This window comes from Cystoisospora suis (genome assembly GCF_002600585.1).
Source record: "Cystoisospora suis strain Wien I chromosome Unknown contig_8392, whole genome shotgun sequence".
Lineage (NCBI taxonomy): Eukaryota > Apicomplexa > Conoidasida > Eucoccidiorida > Sarcocystidae > Cystoisospora > Cystoisospora suis.
The window spans coordinates 1-13110 of record NW_027161172.1 but is presented as its reverse complement, the minus strand read 5'-3'; the positions used below and the strand labels follow the sequence as shown (position 1 = coordinate 13110).

The 13110-nt window shown below is 54.8% G+C and overlaps 1 protein-coding gene across 1 annotated transcript; it reads left to right on the top strand.

Moving 5' to 3' along the window:
- Window positions 1-3532: 3532 nt before the first annotated feature.
- CSUI_010804 (uncharacterized protein) lies at window positions 3533-13070 on the top strand (the record flags this gene model as incomplete). The annotated part of the gene is made up of 4 exons (XM_068070905.1): window positions 3533-5614; window positions 6390-8772; window positions 9235-10982; window positions 12240-13070. Coding segments are annotated over exons 1-4 (6876 nt in total), but the record flags the coding sequence as incomplete, so codon positions are not given.
- Window positions 13071-13110: the final 40 nt, after the last annotated feature.

Genomic DNA, 13110 nt, shown 5'->3' with positions numbered 1-13110 from the left:
CGCTCGGGGGGGGAGTCCACAGATACTCAGGGCACGTCTGTGCCTGAAGGACGGGCACATCTTGAGACCGCTGCTCAGTCCGAGCGGGTTGGGACTTCTCGTTCCCAGTCTCGTGAAGACGCCAGTGGAGTAACATCAGATTTCGTGGGACTGGCCGAAACTGCTTCCGAGTTGTCGCCTTTCCCTTTTGTAACCAGAGGATCAGTTTCGCCCGGACTGTACCGCAGACCGATATACACGCTCCAGTCTGATACGCTAAAGGTCCGCATGTATCCTGGGAGGCTTGCAGAGTTCGGTGTCGACGTTGCACTGTCCGAGGTCCACAGCGAATCCCCATGCTATTCGGCTCGGCTGATTGAGGTGCCAGCGCGAAGCGAGAAGCTTAAGGGTGGGACAGTGTCCGCTGCACTTCCTTCTGTGAGACGACAACCGCGAAGCACATCTGAGGCTCCAAGAGCTGTAGGAAATACGAAGTCCTCACCTGACAGTGCTACTAAACGTGCACACTCCGAATCATCCGGGCTGTTAGCGCCATGTTCTGAACTGAGCCAACAAGTAACAAGCGCGCCGCAGGAGCGAAACAGAACTTGCGGGACCATAGTCTGCCCAGGAGAGATGTGCTTTCATAAGGAGCAAAAATCAAACTACGACCAAGCAGCTTGTGAACAGCACCACTTACATGGTTCTCAGGAGCCCAGCGAGCGGCCGCGAATGTGCCCCAGTACATATCAGCAGATTCGCCGTCAAACCCAAGACGGACTCAAAAATTTTCAGCAGCCGTGGCTGGGCCGGCACCGTGAGAACCAGCGAGTGGCGCCGCACCAAGTGACGTCACACGGTTACAACAGCACAGCAGAACGTAAGCTCTAATCTTTCAGCGAGCGTGGTTGGAAGATGCAAAACAGTTCCGAATCCATTTTCTACAAGTGATGCCACGAAAAACTATTGAGATCAGGCACCTAGGATGCCGTCTTTGTACGAAGGTGGTTGCGAAACATGAGCTGAGCTGCCGCGGGCGTAGTGTCGGGCCCATCACCCGTATTTCGTCGACGTGTGTGCAAGGCGCTCCGACGCGGCACCGGAAGAGACATTCTCTGGCAGCGTGGCGCCCACTCGTCATGACGTCGGTGTTGCTGGGGACCACTCACTATGGCGCATACTCAGCTGGTCTTGCAATGTCACACCGCTAAGGATGTCAATGGGAATTCCACTTCAGCGGAGAACGCATCGGCTGACCAAGCCGAGGGCGCAACGTTGACCGGGCCGTCGACCTGGTCGCGGAATCTCATGCAGCACCGGACTTCAGGTGTGTAGCTGAGTGTTTTTCTAAGCGCTTTTTCGTTGCTCTGTTCCGCAGCTAAATTAGAAAGCCAGCTATTAGCTGCCCTAACTGCTGGTGCGGGTTCGTCACCTGTGGAGGTCTGCTCTGTCGACTCAGAAGCACTCGCCCATCTACACATCTGGAGGCGGTCCGGACAGCCGTTACGCCAGGTTGCTGTTGCCCGTCTCAGCCCGAACGCCAAGGGTGTTTCCGCTTCAGAGACCGTAGGCTGATAAAAACGGATCTAGGAGTGTAGTTTTTACCAGTCTGCCCGTTTATCGTGCTCCAGTGCACGAAACCAGAAAAAAGCCTAGGACACGTCGCCAGACCGAAGCGGCGTTACTCTGCTCATTCCGACTTGACATGCCTCTGGTCCATCAATCTCAGCAGCCTGCGCATGCGTATGTTCACGTCGGCCTAGGTGTGAAATCACATAAGGTTCTGACTCGTACCGAACTCACCTGTTTACTGTGGCGTGCACCTGGAGAGCTTGAGCTGAGTACCGCTCGGGCGAGTTGCGTGATAACCAGGCTCGTTGCCAGGTCAGCGTACATCCGACTAAAACGGGTTCTTGCTTTTTGCCTGGCAGCGACCAGTGGTCCTCGGGCACGTGTCCGGCACTATCGTGCCTGCGACATCCCGGAATCTCTCCAAAGCGTACACGACTCCGCTCCCGACTCTCTCGGTGCCCGGCACGATACAATCCGACACTCAAGAAGCAGAACCAGCAGTGGCCCCAGACGAAGTTCGAGCACATGAAGGCAGTTCCTCGGGAGTTGCGGAAACCGGAGCACCACTGCGTGGTAAGTCAATAACGCGTCCGGCTAGAGCAAGAGTCTTGTCAAAAGTCCACTGCCTCTTCAAGAATCGGCTGCTTCTTGAAAAGTTTGGGCCAGGCCCGGACCCGCCCTTGTTTCAGGAGAGACGTTTGAGATGAGTCTATAGTGCCGCCCTATTTAGTTCGGTCACCTCGCGATAGATACACCCCTCTCCATTAGACCTTTTCCCCGCACATAGACGACCGCCACACGGAGTGCGCACGCTTGACTCAGCTAAAGTGTTTGGGTTCAGAACGGATGGCTTCGGCTAAAGAACCGAACGGACTGAAAACGGTGCGGGGATCCCTTCCCCGCAGGCTGCACAAAGTTCTTGGCACATGGGTTATTCGTCTGTCTCGCCGGATGTCATGCCCAACAGATGGCTTTCGAAGGAAGGAACAAAACCCAGGCACCAGGAAGCAGGCCAGCTCCGCCGCTTTCCTGTATCTTTCACCAAGGACCACAGCAGACCCAAGTGACTCGAGCATTTCCAAAAGCGTTGAGCTTTGTCTTCACAGTGGGTCACGCCCCTGCCCCGCCGCGTGCGTTATGGACGCAGTCGTGCCTCGACTGCTGGGCATCCCTGGCAGCACCTACGTGATCCCAAACTGTGCGTATCACGTGGTGAGCCCGCAGACGAAGAGTATAGAGATAGCTTCATTCAAGCAGTGTCAGCACCAACTTGGGATGCAAGTGCGGAAATTGTTGTGAGGTGAAGCCTAGAACCGGCTTCTGATTTTGTACTGTGCGCCCCTACTTGCAAACAAACCCTACCACTGCGACGAAGTTTCCATCACATACTGCAATGAAGACCCTTTCTCAAGCATTCTTACCAATATTGCAGACGCCATCACGTTTCAGAAGAACAGTCAGTGGAAGGTTTCCTTACATGGGCAGGAACTAGGACATGCAGAAAGCTGAGAAGCCGAGTGGAACCGCACACCGCTCCGAACACTCGAGTAGCTGTACCGCGATTGGTGGAGGGCGAGTGCGGATTTTATTGCTCACGTGAGCATATAAGAATCGCCTTGCACAACTTCTCGTCTGGTGGGTGCCCGTTTATCGCGACTTCCAACTATTGTCGCTAGTGCGTCATCAGCGGGTGAGCTTAGGCCACTTGACAGAACCGAAGCTGCGCCTCACTTTTTTTGCAAGACGGCGCTTTTTTCCAAAGAAGATAGAGGCCAGCACACCCGTACCCTATGCTGCGTGCTCGCTTGGCTGTCGCCACACCTTCGTGCCTTTGCTATTCTTTTTTCACCGCTGCATGGGCGTGACGAGACGTAAGTAAATGTGTGCCCTCTGCAGTCCTGTTGCGCAGTGCATGAAGTGACGCTGGCATCCGAGAGGCAGACTTTGTATGCCTGGTGCCTTCTTTCCTCCGGCTTCTCAGGTATATGTGAATGGCTGGCCACATATTTTTCTTTGTTCTATCCCGGGCGTCGCCATTCCCCCCGGAGCTCTGCTCTTTGCTGATCGGTTTTCTGGACTCTCAGCAAGACAGCAGAAGGCCTATCTGCAAGCGGCGCGAAGTGCCGTTCGCCTGAAAGCAACAGAACTCATGCGGAAGGCTGCAGCTGCGTGGGCCTCTTCTCCGCCTTTACCGTTCACATCTTCACTGACTTCGCTCTCACCTTTCTTTACTATCCAGTACCCGGAGCCTTCCTCTGTCAGACGATCGCCTCTTTCTTCACCTGTCAGTACTGCATCTGCCTGTGGAGGCTCCGCATCGTCATCGGCCGGTTCTTTTGCTCCTCAGTCTTCTCCCCCTACCTGTTCGATTCCCCATACCGCGGCGGGGGGCTCCGGTAGTGATGCGGGCGCTCACGGAAACGACAGTGCTTCGGTCAACCTGCAAGAAGGCTGCGTGTTCCCGCCCAGGTCTGTCCCAGGCGCTCAACGCGCCAAGCGACACACGCCTACGGCTTTGCCTGCCGATCCAGCGGACTCGCAAAACCGACTAGAAGAATTGAAGCAATTTCAGCTGCAGCGCGGCCCCTCACGGCATTTCCGATGTGACCTCTGCACTAAACAAAGATGCCCTGGTTGTTCCCTTGAGCAACCACAACCAAGACAGAAAATCACGACGAGAGACGGCCGACCCGACACGGCTGGGCCAACCCCAGCTGCGGAAGCCGATTCTGCACTGGATTTCCCTTTGCGGGATTCAGAACGCCCTGCCAAGTCTTTCACTCTTGGTTCTCCCCGTTCTTCCTCTAGTTGTCCTTCTGCAACTCGTTCTGCAGACTCACCTACTACCCCTCTTCCGTTGGTCGCGCCTTTCCCCCTTTCTACTACTTCTTCGTCATCCGGGACTTTCCCGCCTCCTGAGAAGACTACGACCTCGGACACTCTAGTGCCCGCACTAGAGGCGAAAACTTTTTCCGACGCATTGCCCCAGTCTGGCAGTGCTGCTCCGTCCCCTCCCCAGGCGGCTCCGAGGCTGTCTTCTGAATCACAGAATGCCGGAGAGTCCCCGAGAGTTGAGCGGGACCTCGGCACCTACTGCGCGTCGTCGCCTCCGCCTGGCGCAAATGAAAGCGCTGGAGGAGACCACGCTGGAGTCGAACGGAGGGGCAGAAGAGCTGCGGAAGACGAGGACTCCAGGAGTGGCTCGGTGTACCCTTGTAATTCCACTGTTACTCACCCGTCTGGACTACATCCCGGCGCCGAAGGAGTTCTCTCTTCATCTTTTTGCACAACCAAGCAATGTTGCTCCTTACTTACCTGTGACTTCTGCACACGAGGCTTCCATCTGGCTTGCCTCGGCCTTCCGCTTTCCTTTGCGCCTCCAGATGATCAAGAGTGGCTGTGCGGCGTGTGTCTAGAAAGGGCTGAACAGGTGCTGAAGGCGAGGGGGTTATGGACGCACCCTGGAAAAGATAGAGCAGTCCAAGCTGTGCAGGAAGCTCGGGCGGCACCGGAAACTTCCACGCGGAAGGGAGGCGAAGGGGCGGATGCGAGCAAGAAAACAGAAATAAGGACTCTGCGAAGGGGACCGGAAAGATTGCGGGGAAATGAGCAAGATGTAGCACGGCGTGGAGAACTCTCTTCATACCATGAGGAACAAACTGAAGCTAGAACTGAGAACGTGTTGGACAAGCAGGAGCAAGGACGAAATGAGAAAGAGGACTTCTGGATGCCAGATGAGCCAAGCGAACATGACGTATGGAGACTAGAGAGAATGGGTCATGGCGCCACAGTCAACGGAGGCCACTACGGCGACACCAGGAAAACAGAACTTTCCGAGGTAGTGGTACACAACGTAAGCGGGACTCGGCCTGCGCTCAGTTACCCCGGACTTGTGGCGTCGGTCCAAGAGAACCACAGGATGTACTCACCAGGAGTTTGTCAACCAGAACAAAACATCGAGGAAAGTGATGAAGAAGAGTCACCAGAGGAAGCGGAAGATGTGGACGAGTGGCTTGTTCAGGTTATGACACCACACTTAACGCCTGCAGCGATGAGGCAACAGGTAACTAGTTAGCGTTGTTTGTTGTTTGCTCATGTAAAGCTGTACAAATCAGTGAGGCACGCAGGGAAGCTGTTACTCCTTTGTAAGGGAATGCACACGCTCCGTAATACACTGTTCAGATCCACATATGAAATTCCACCCTTGAACACGCGATGTACCCTCGGAGTACTAAAGCAGGGGAAAAAGCCAAAAGCAGTACAGGGGACGGCCAATATCACTAGTACGTTTGCGGCAAGGCAAAAGCTCAAGGGACCCAGTCAAGGCAGAGATGCTGAGGCTCCAGTCCTGCCTTTACTGAACTTGTACAAGACTGTTCTGTCCTGACACTTGTCTACTCCTGTCGTCGTAACTCTTTCTTTGGGGAAAAGCAACTCACCAAAGTATCCCCAGCAAAACTGTTGTGTTTGTGTTAGTCAGTTTCCTCAACGGAGATGGCGTCTCTTCTGAGCTGAGGTGGCCATTCTCGTGTATATTGTGGGGTATATCTCGTCCTTTTTGAAAGGGTTTCCTCTCACACCTCTCATGCTCTTCCCCGACAGTCAATAGAGACCCCTCCGCAACAGCCCCGCCAGTCCGCGATACCATCTAGACACTCGCGCCAGGAGCGTACAACCGAGTGTGACCCCGTACGCTGTCCACAGAACCGTGAATGTGGATAAATACAACCAGAGTTGAAAAGGTCGGCTCGAAATTCCTGTTCGCTTTCTTGTCCCAGCCACATATCGACTCGACCGTATGCCGCTGTCTCTTGTCTTGGTGCCCTGATGGTACTCAGTTGACAAGTGCCTCCCCACGGGGCACGTGTCCGCCGCGGTATCCCAAAGGTTTGACAACGGCCCTTTTCATGAACCCGGACACCGGTTCAGTTTTCCTCCCTCCCTTCCACAAGGAGAGCACGTCTGGGAAGGAGGCTGGTCGGGAAAGCAAGACAGCTGTTTCCTCCTTTTCTTCTAATGCCCCCTCTTCTCCTTTTACTACTTCTGAGTCTTCTTCCGCGACCTCTTCCTGCTGCGTGAGCTCTTCCACTCTGACTGGCTCGAGGGCGCGATCTTGTGTCCCAACAAGTGGGGGTGGGTTGTCGCCTGCGGCCCCCCACGACCCATCTTTGTTGATGCCACAAAGCCGGGAAGTCCCTCCAGCTGCTCCTGTCCTACCCGCTTCTCTCCTGTGCCTGCCGAGCTGCTCAGTCCCCTCCGGGGACTCACTTGGAGCCCCGGTCTCCAAAGCCATCAGCGCCTTTTCGGCCTGTCTCCCTCCAGGAGAGTGTGACGTCTCCTGCACTCCGACTTTTCACTCTTCCCAAGTCTCGATGACGGACGGACTGCCGAACGAATTACAGTGTACTAACCTCTCAGGGACAATGACAGCGTCTTGTTCTCTCGATGTGTCTTCTTTGAAGCCCCCAGTCCGGGCAGGCGCCACACTAGGCCCGAGGGTGACCAGCCTGCCGTCCGCACGTCTTACTCAAGAGAACTTTCCTGACGAGCTGGGATTCCCACCTGCGGCTGCGGTAAGCAGCAGACCTGCTTCTTCTACTATAACGCAAAGACGGCAACTCGCCGAGGGCCCCTTGTTGGCTGGGGTGTCCTCGTCCCTCACCCCTTGTCTGGCAATCGAATCATCTCCATGTTCTCCCGGCGCGATGCCTTCACGTCCGCTACCTGCTGCTTCTCGCAACCCCCCCCCGCCATTCTGCTCGACTGCGCAGCCGCTATCCTGTCTGACAGGGTTCCAACCCGACAGAGCTGATGCTGAGGATGCACCGGCTTCCTCGCAACCGCAGCCCAGAAGTGATGGCCGCTCGAGCCTCCGCGAGTCAGTGCAGTCCTTGTCCCTCCAGCTGGGTGAAGCCAGACAGAACGTCACTCTTACGCGGCCACCACCCCGTGGCAGTGATAGCCTGCACCTAGACGCTACGAACGAGAAGGAATCATGTCTTTCACCGTGTGCTGAAAACGGCGGATGCGTATCAGAGCCGATGGCTAACACTGCCAAGGAGCTGACAGGTGTAAGCCTGTCTGGCTCTAACGCTTTCAGCCCGGAGAGCACGGCGCTTGAAAACACTGACAAACGTGACGGAGAGGGACACGAGGTGGAACAACATAGCAAGGGCACAAGCGGAGAGCGATGGAAAGATACACACGACGGAGAGACGCAGGGGACATCAAGCCGCACAGTACAAAGGCTGAATAGCACAACCGAGCCGAGCGGGGAAAGCTCTAAGGACACCCGAGCGGGAGTCCCGACCAGAGACAGAATGCAAGGACAGGCACCTCTAAACGATGAAGCCAAGAGCAATGGACCTCTTCGTCAGACTGTGACGGTGACGAAAGAACAAGAGCAGTTACAGGGTGGCGGCGGACACGGGAACCGTGCGCGGGAGCCTCGAGGAGAAGAATTTGATTCTCAGACTTCTGCCAGGGGGCCTCCACAGTCTCCGGGGGTTCTGTCACAGCCAACAGACGAGAGGGAGGAAAGACGGGTTTTTACTGAGGCTGACCATGAAACGAAGGAGCTTGAAGGAGACATCCAGTTGAAGCGTAATACCACTTCGCGATCTCCCGAAAGGGTTGAAAAAGAGGCTAAAACTCTTGCAACCACAAACAGTGACAGCCTCGAAGCCTATGAAGCACGTGAAATTACTGCTGAACAAAAGCCTTTCGCCACATCTCGGCCACAAGAAGATGGCGGCCACTCATGTGCGCAAGCTAGGACGTCAGAGTTAAGCGAAGATCCAGTACCCAAAAAAAAAGAGGAAGAGGAACTGCACGCAGCAGCGAAGACTGTTGTGAGTAGCGGTGAGTGCAAAGAAAAGGAAATATCCGCTGAGCTTCCTACGCACGCGGCACAAGAACTTGGCGCCGAAGAAACATATTCTCGCAAGCAGCCGGCAGCTGAAGCTGAAGAACTACCTAGTGCTGTTATTGTCCGACTAGCGGCAGAAGCAAGAAACATCGGAGACGCAAATGACGCACCAATGAAAACTACAGTTGAATTGCGAGAAATGACAGGAACGCCGGCGAAAGAAAGCCCCGACTTCAAAGAGGAGTTCACCACTGAGGGAAGGGACCAGACACCAACGGAGGAAACCAGGCTAAGCGGAGAAGGACGAGAGGCAAGACGAGAATCAGGGCCAAGGGGAGTCCTGCCTACACAAGGTACGCAATCAGAAGACACGCCGGCGAGCACCTCCGACACTACTGGGACAAGCCGGCAAATCTCAAGGTCTTTGGAATCTGGAGTGGACGCGTCTGTTCTTCCGGCAGTGATGAGTGGCCCCGCCAGCACTGGTGTCTCAGTCCCCGTAGCTCGAGAACCGCAAAAAGAGACACCAAACGAGAGATATCCCGCGGAGAAACTCTTCATCAGCGAGCCGCAAGGTGTACCGACTGCAGCCCTAACAGCTCCACAGCTGCAAATCACGACGTCTGGGCCTCTGCGCGTTGACCACTGTCACGACGCTTCGTCTCCTGCTAATGCACTGGTGGTATCTGGTACGGTTTCTGCTAGTGACAGCTCTGTTCTTTCATGCGGGCATCGTTTTCTCCACCCTCTCCAGGGCTCTAGCTCAGCTCTTAGTGGCCAATCCTTCTCTGCCCCGGCTGGTTCCACCTCTATAGGTCTACCACCATCCTTTGGAAGACAAACAGGGTCATCAAGCCATCTGCCTTCTGCAATTTCGTCTGAACTGTCTTCTTGTTCCCCTTTCGCCGGCCCCGTCCCCTTGGTCCAGCCTGCTGCGATCTCCTCCGCGTGCTCCATACCCCCCTCGCTGCCCCTGTGCTCTTCTTTCATTGTCTCGTCGACGGATGGGTCAAACTGTCTCTCCCCATCAGTGCTCGGTCGAGCGCTCTCGTTTTTGCAGCCTTGCGCAAGCTGCTTTCTGCGCCTGTTCCCCCTTGGACGTCCCCTGTCCGATATTTCCGTGCACTGCCGAATCCAGCGTCAGCACATTCTCCAGCCCAACGTCAAAAGGGATGTGCTGTCAGCACACCTGCCAGGTCCTTCTTTTTCTGCAACCACCTCGGACCTTGAAACAAATTCAGCAGCCAGAGGTGTCACAGATAATCGCTTGGGCGGCTGGTGCAGGGTTCACTGCGTAGAAGAAGAGGGGAGGTTCCGCGCACCGGCAGATGGGAGTGAGGCACTAATCACTCTTGCTCAAGCGGCAGCAGCGGCAGCTGGCACAGCTGACTGGCTTCTCTCAGAAGATGAGGCCTGCCTCGACGCTGGCGACGCCACAGTCCCTTTGAAAGTAGGAAGCATGGCTTCGGATCCTGTCTCCTCCATAGTCCCATCTCACTTCTCGCGGCTTGGCTTTCCCTCCTTCAGTTGTTACTCTCAACGTTGCCTTCTGGAAACGCAGCGCCTTCGTCGGCCTCATTCTTGTACAGTTCTTCTACCATCCCTCTCCTCGGCTACTCTCGTGAGCATGCACGAGAAGCAGCAGGTATCTCAAGAAGACACAGGGAAGCTAGAGGGACTTGCGAAACTGGCAACAGAGAAGCTCGAGGAATTGTCATATTTCCAAAGTTTTCTCAGGCCTGGTGAAGAAGTTTATTTTCGTCTTGCAAACTCAGACGAGGAAACACTACAGGAGACAAAAGCCGCTCGTTCCTCCTTTCATAAGGTTCAGAGGAAACCAACAAACTGCGAATGGGACAGTGCGCTTGAAGGCGCAAACCATCCAGTTGAAGTTGGTTCGAGGGAAGGAGAGGATCAAAATGCCACCGCTCCTGTCGTGCAATCAATGTGCTCAGTGCCGACAGTCCGAGAGATCTCTTTGTCTTGTGAAGAAGCTAGTCAGGCAGGAGAACTGAGTCTTAGTTGTGTTGCCGATCCTGGCAAGAGCGGAGCGGCCACTTCTGTATCGCTTCAGGATCAGAGTGAAGGCGCATATAAGGAACCTGAAGTGCCAACAGCTATGAACAACGTGTCTGCTCCACTGCAGGCTTCCCAAACAGGCTGCATACAAGACTTGGCTTCTGTTTTTGCCGATTCCGAGACTCACAGTAAGCAGGAGTGGTTGCCTGCACAGAGTTGTCGGCTGTGTAGTCCAGAAGAGATCCGTTATGGGACAGCAGAAGGCGAGGTCGCCGTCGCTGTGGAACAGGAACGTCGCATGCGCCGTAGGAGACGGCAACAAGCTGAGACACTGCGGATTTCCAAAAGCGTGAGGCTGCTTTTCCGAGCCTTCGAAGAGGTTGAGCAGGAGAACTCACAGATCTTGGAAACTCTCTCCAAGTGGAGAGCTTGGCCAAACCGAGGACGACTTCATCCTGATACGAAAATCGAAGCAGAGATGCTCGCCGACACAGGGGCGGAGATGTCGCGAAACTGGAGACAAGATCCAAAGAGACAGCCACTGGTAAGCCGCGTAGAAGCCCGATCTCTAAGCAGTGACTGCCACTACATCGCCCGAAGGAACCGCGGGCGAGTTCGTAACTCGCACGTAGGACTGCTGTATTTCGAGGCCTGTATGCAAGTTCCCGCAGGAAGCAGGTATAGCCCACATACCTGACAATACAACGCCATTGGCAGACGCAGCAAAGAGCAGTGGAAGCGTAAAATCGGGAGCTCTCCCGGCGTGTTTGATAGTATGAGACGGGCAAGGCTTGACGCCTGCATCTTAGCTGTGCTATTAGTTTCTCACAGAAAACATGAGATCTTAGCCGAGCTGACCCGTATGCTTTCTTCACATTCCCCAGCTGACACGCGTTACTAAGACTGCCACCACAAAAGAGAAGTCTGAGAAGGGAAGCCAATGTGTATAATCTTTCACTTTGAAATCACAGAGGAAAGGACGCTTCGGGGACACATGGGGCGACCGGTAATCCAAGCACTCTCTGAATGGTTATCTCGCTAGCGATCGACAATTGACAAGTACTTGGGTATCTTCCGGCTTACAGAACGCCGGACACGGCGACGTCGGGTGGCGTAAAAGGACAAGCACAGTTTATGCAGCCGCCCTGAGTGTACCTTCACTGTTGAGATGGTAGAGCCTCATAGACAATTCCTTCGTTCTCCAGTTCGCAAGGCGGGTTCCCTGGGTCGACGATTGGTATCGAAGAGGACAGGACACACCTCAATTGGAATTCAAGGAAACCTTGTAAAAGGCCTTTTCTGGTTATCATGCGTGTCCGGAATTCTGGTGTCTCAACTCCTGTTGTCTATACTAATAATGAAATGAAGTGCGCAAACAACCGTAGCGATGTAGGCATGACTGCGCTACACATAGACGCGGAGCAGACGAAAGTCCTCGGCTTTTCAACTGATGTTTGGTTTTATCCAGTCTACACTTGGGGGACGATACAGTGGCGACAAACAAAGTCCGTGCTGCTGCTTCCTCGGTAGTACATCCTAAACTCCGACCGGAGCGCACGGCGCGTATATACCCTTATATACGCCTACTAAACAGGACAAGCCTTCTAATACAAGCAGGCAGTTTCACGCCGCTAGGATCAATTGCATAAATAGGACGCTCCCCCGCTTGTCCAGTCCCAGGTACTCTGCTTCGTATGTGTGGGCTCACGTCCAGCCAGGGATGTCTTGAGGCGCCAGAAATGTTCACCAGCAGGTGAGCTCAGTCGTGAAACCTCCTGTGCTTGAGCCGTGGTGCGTGCAGCCACGAGTGCCGGGCTTCAAAACTTCAGTCCCTTCTCCAGGAAGTCAGAGTCCTCCCCCTCAGGGGGTTGCCCCCTTCAAAGAAGTTTCTGCTTCGACTACTGCGAGTGACTCCTCTTTCAACCCATCATGCGCTTCCTCGCCGCTCGCCTCGTCTTCTGCTTCCATTCCGCAGACAAATACTCCGTCTTCACATCCATGCTCGTGGCGTTCCTCAATCCGTCCGCATGCGGGCCCTACAGCTGCGAAGCAGGGCCTTGGCGCGTCTTCAGCGCCGGCACATCTCTCTCATCCCAGAGATGCACAGGAAGGTCGCCAGGAGGCGAGCCACCGCACGTCAAGCAGAGATTCTGAGAAGAGCAGAAGCCATTCTTCGGTCTCATCTTTCTCTACTTCGTCTTCTTCCAGCTCTTCAGCTTCATCGCGGTCTTCTTCATCTTCGCCTTCTGCTTCTCCCCACAGCAGAGAAAGAAGTAGCGAAGAGAGACAGAAACATGCTTCCTCCTTCGCCGCCCAGGCACGTCGCATTCAAAAGCTCCTCGCCTTACCGAATAACGAGCAGGATATGTACAGCCGCTTCAACGAAGGTTACTTTCCTTCCCTTCCGGACAAAGCTGACCCTCGAAGGAGAACATTGCGTCCTCGTTCCAGGGGTCAACAAGGCCCTAGTTCCGGGAAGCGACCCCGAGCAAGGAGGCCTCCCGTGGGTACAAGACAGACGCAGAGTGGCGCGTACAGCGGAGCGAAAGTAGGGGTTTCCCGTGAAGCCGAGAAAAGGAGTAAGACGCCGTATCGGCTTGACAAGAGTCACAACTCAGCAGGACCTTACATAAGTAAGTACTCCAATATTGACAGACTACATCTGGGCAGAA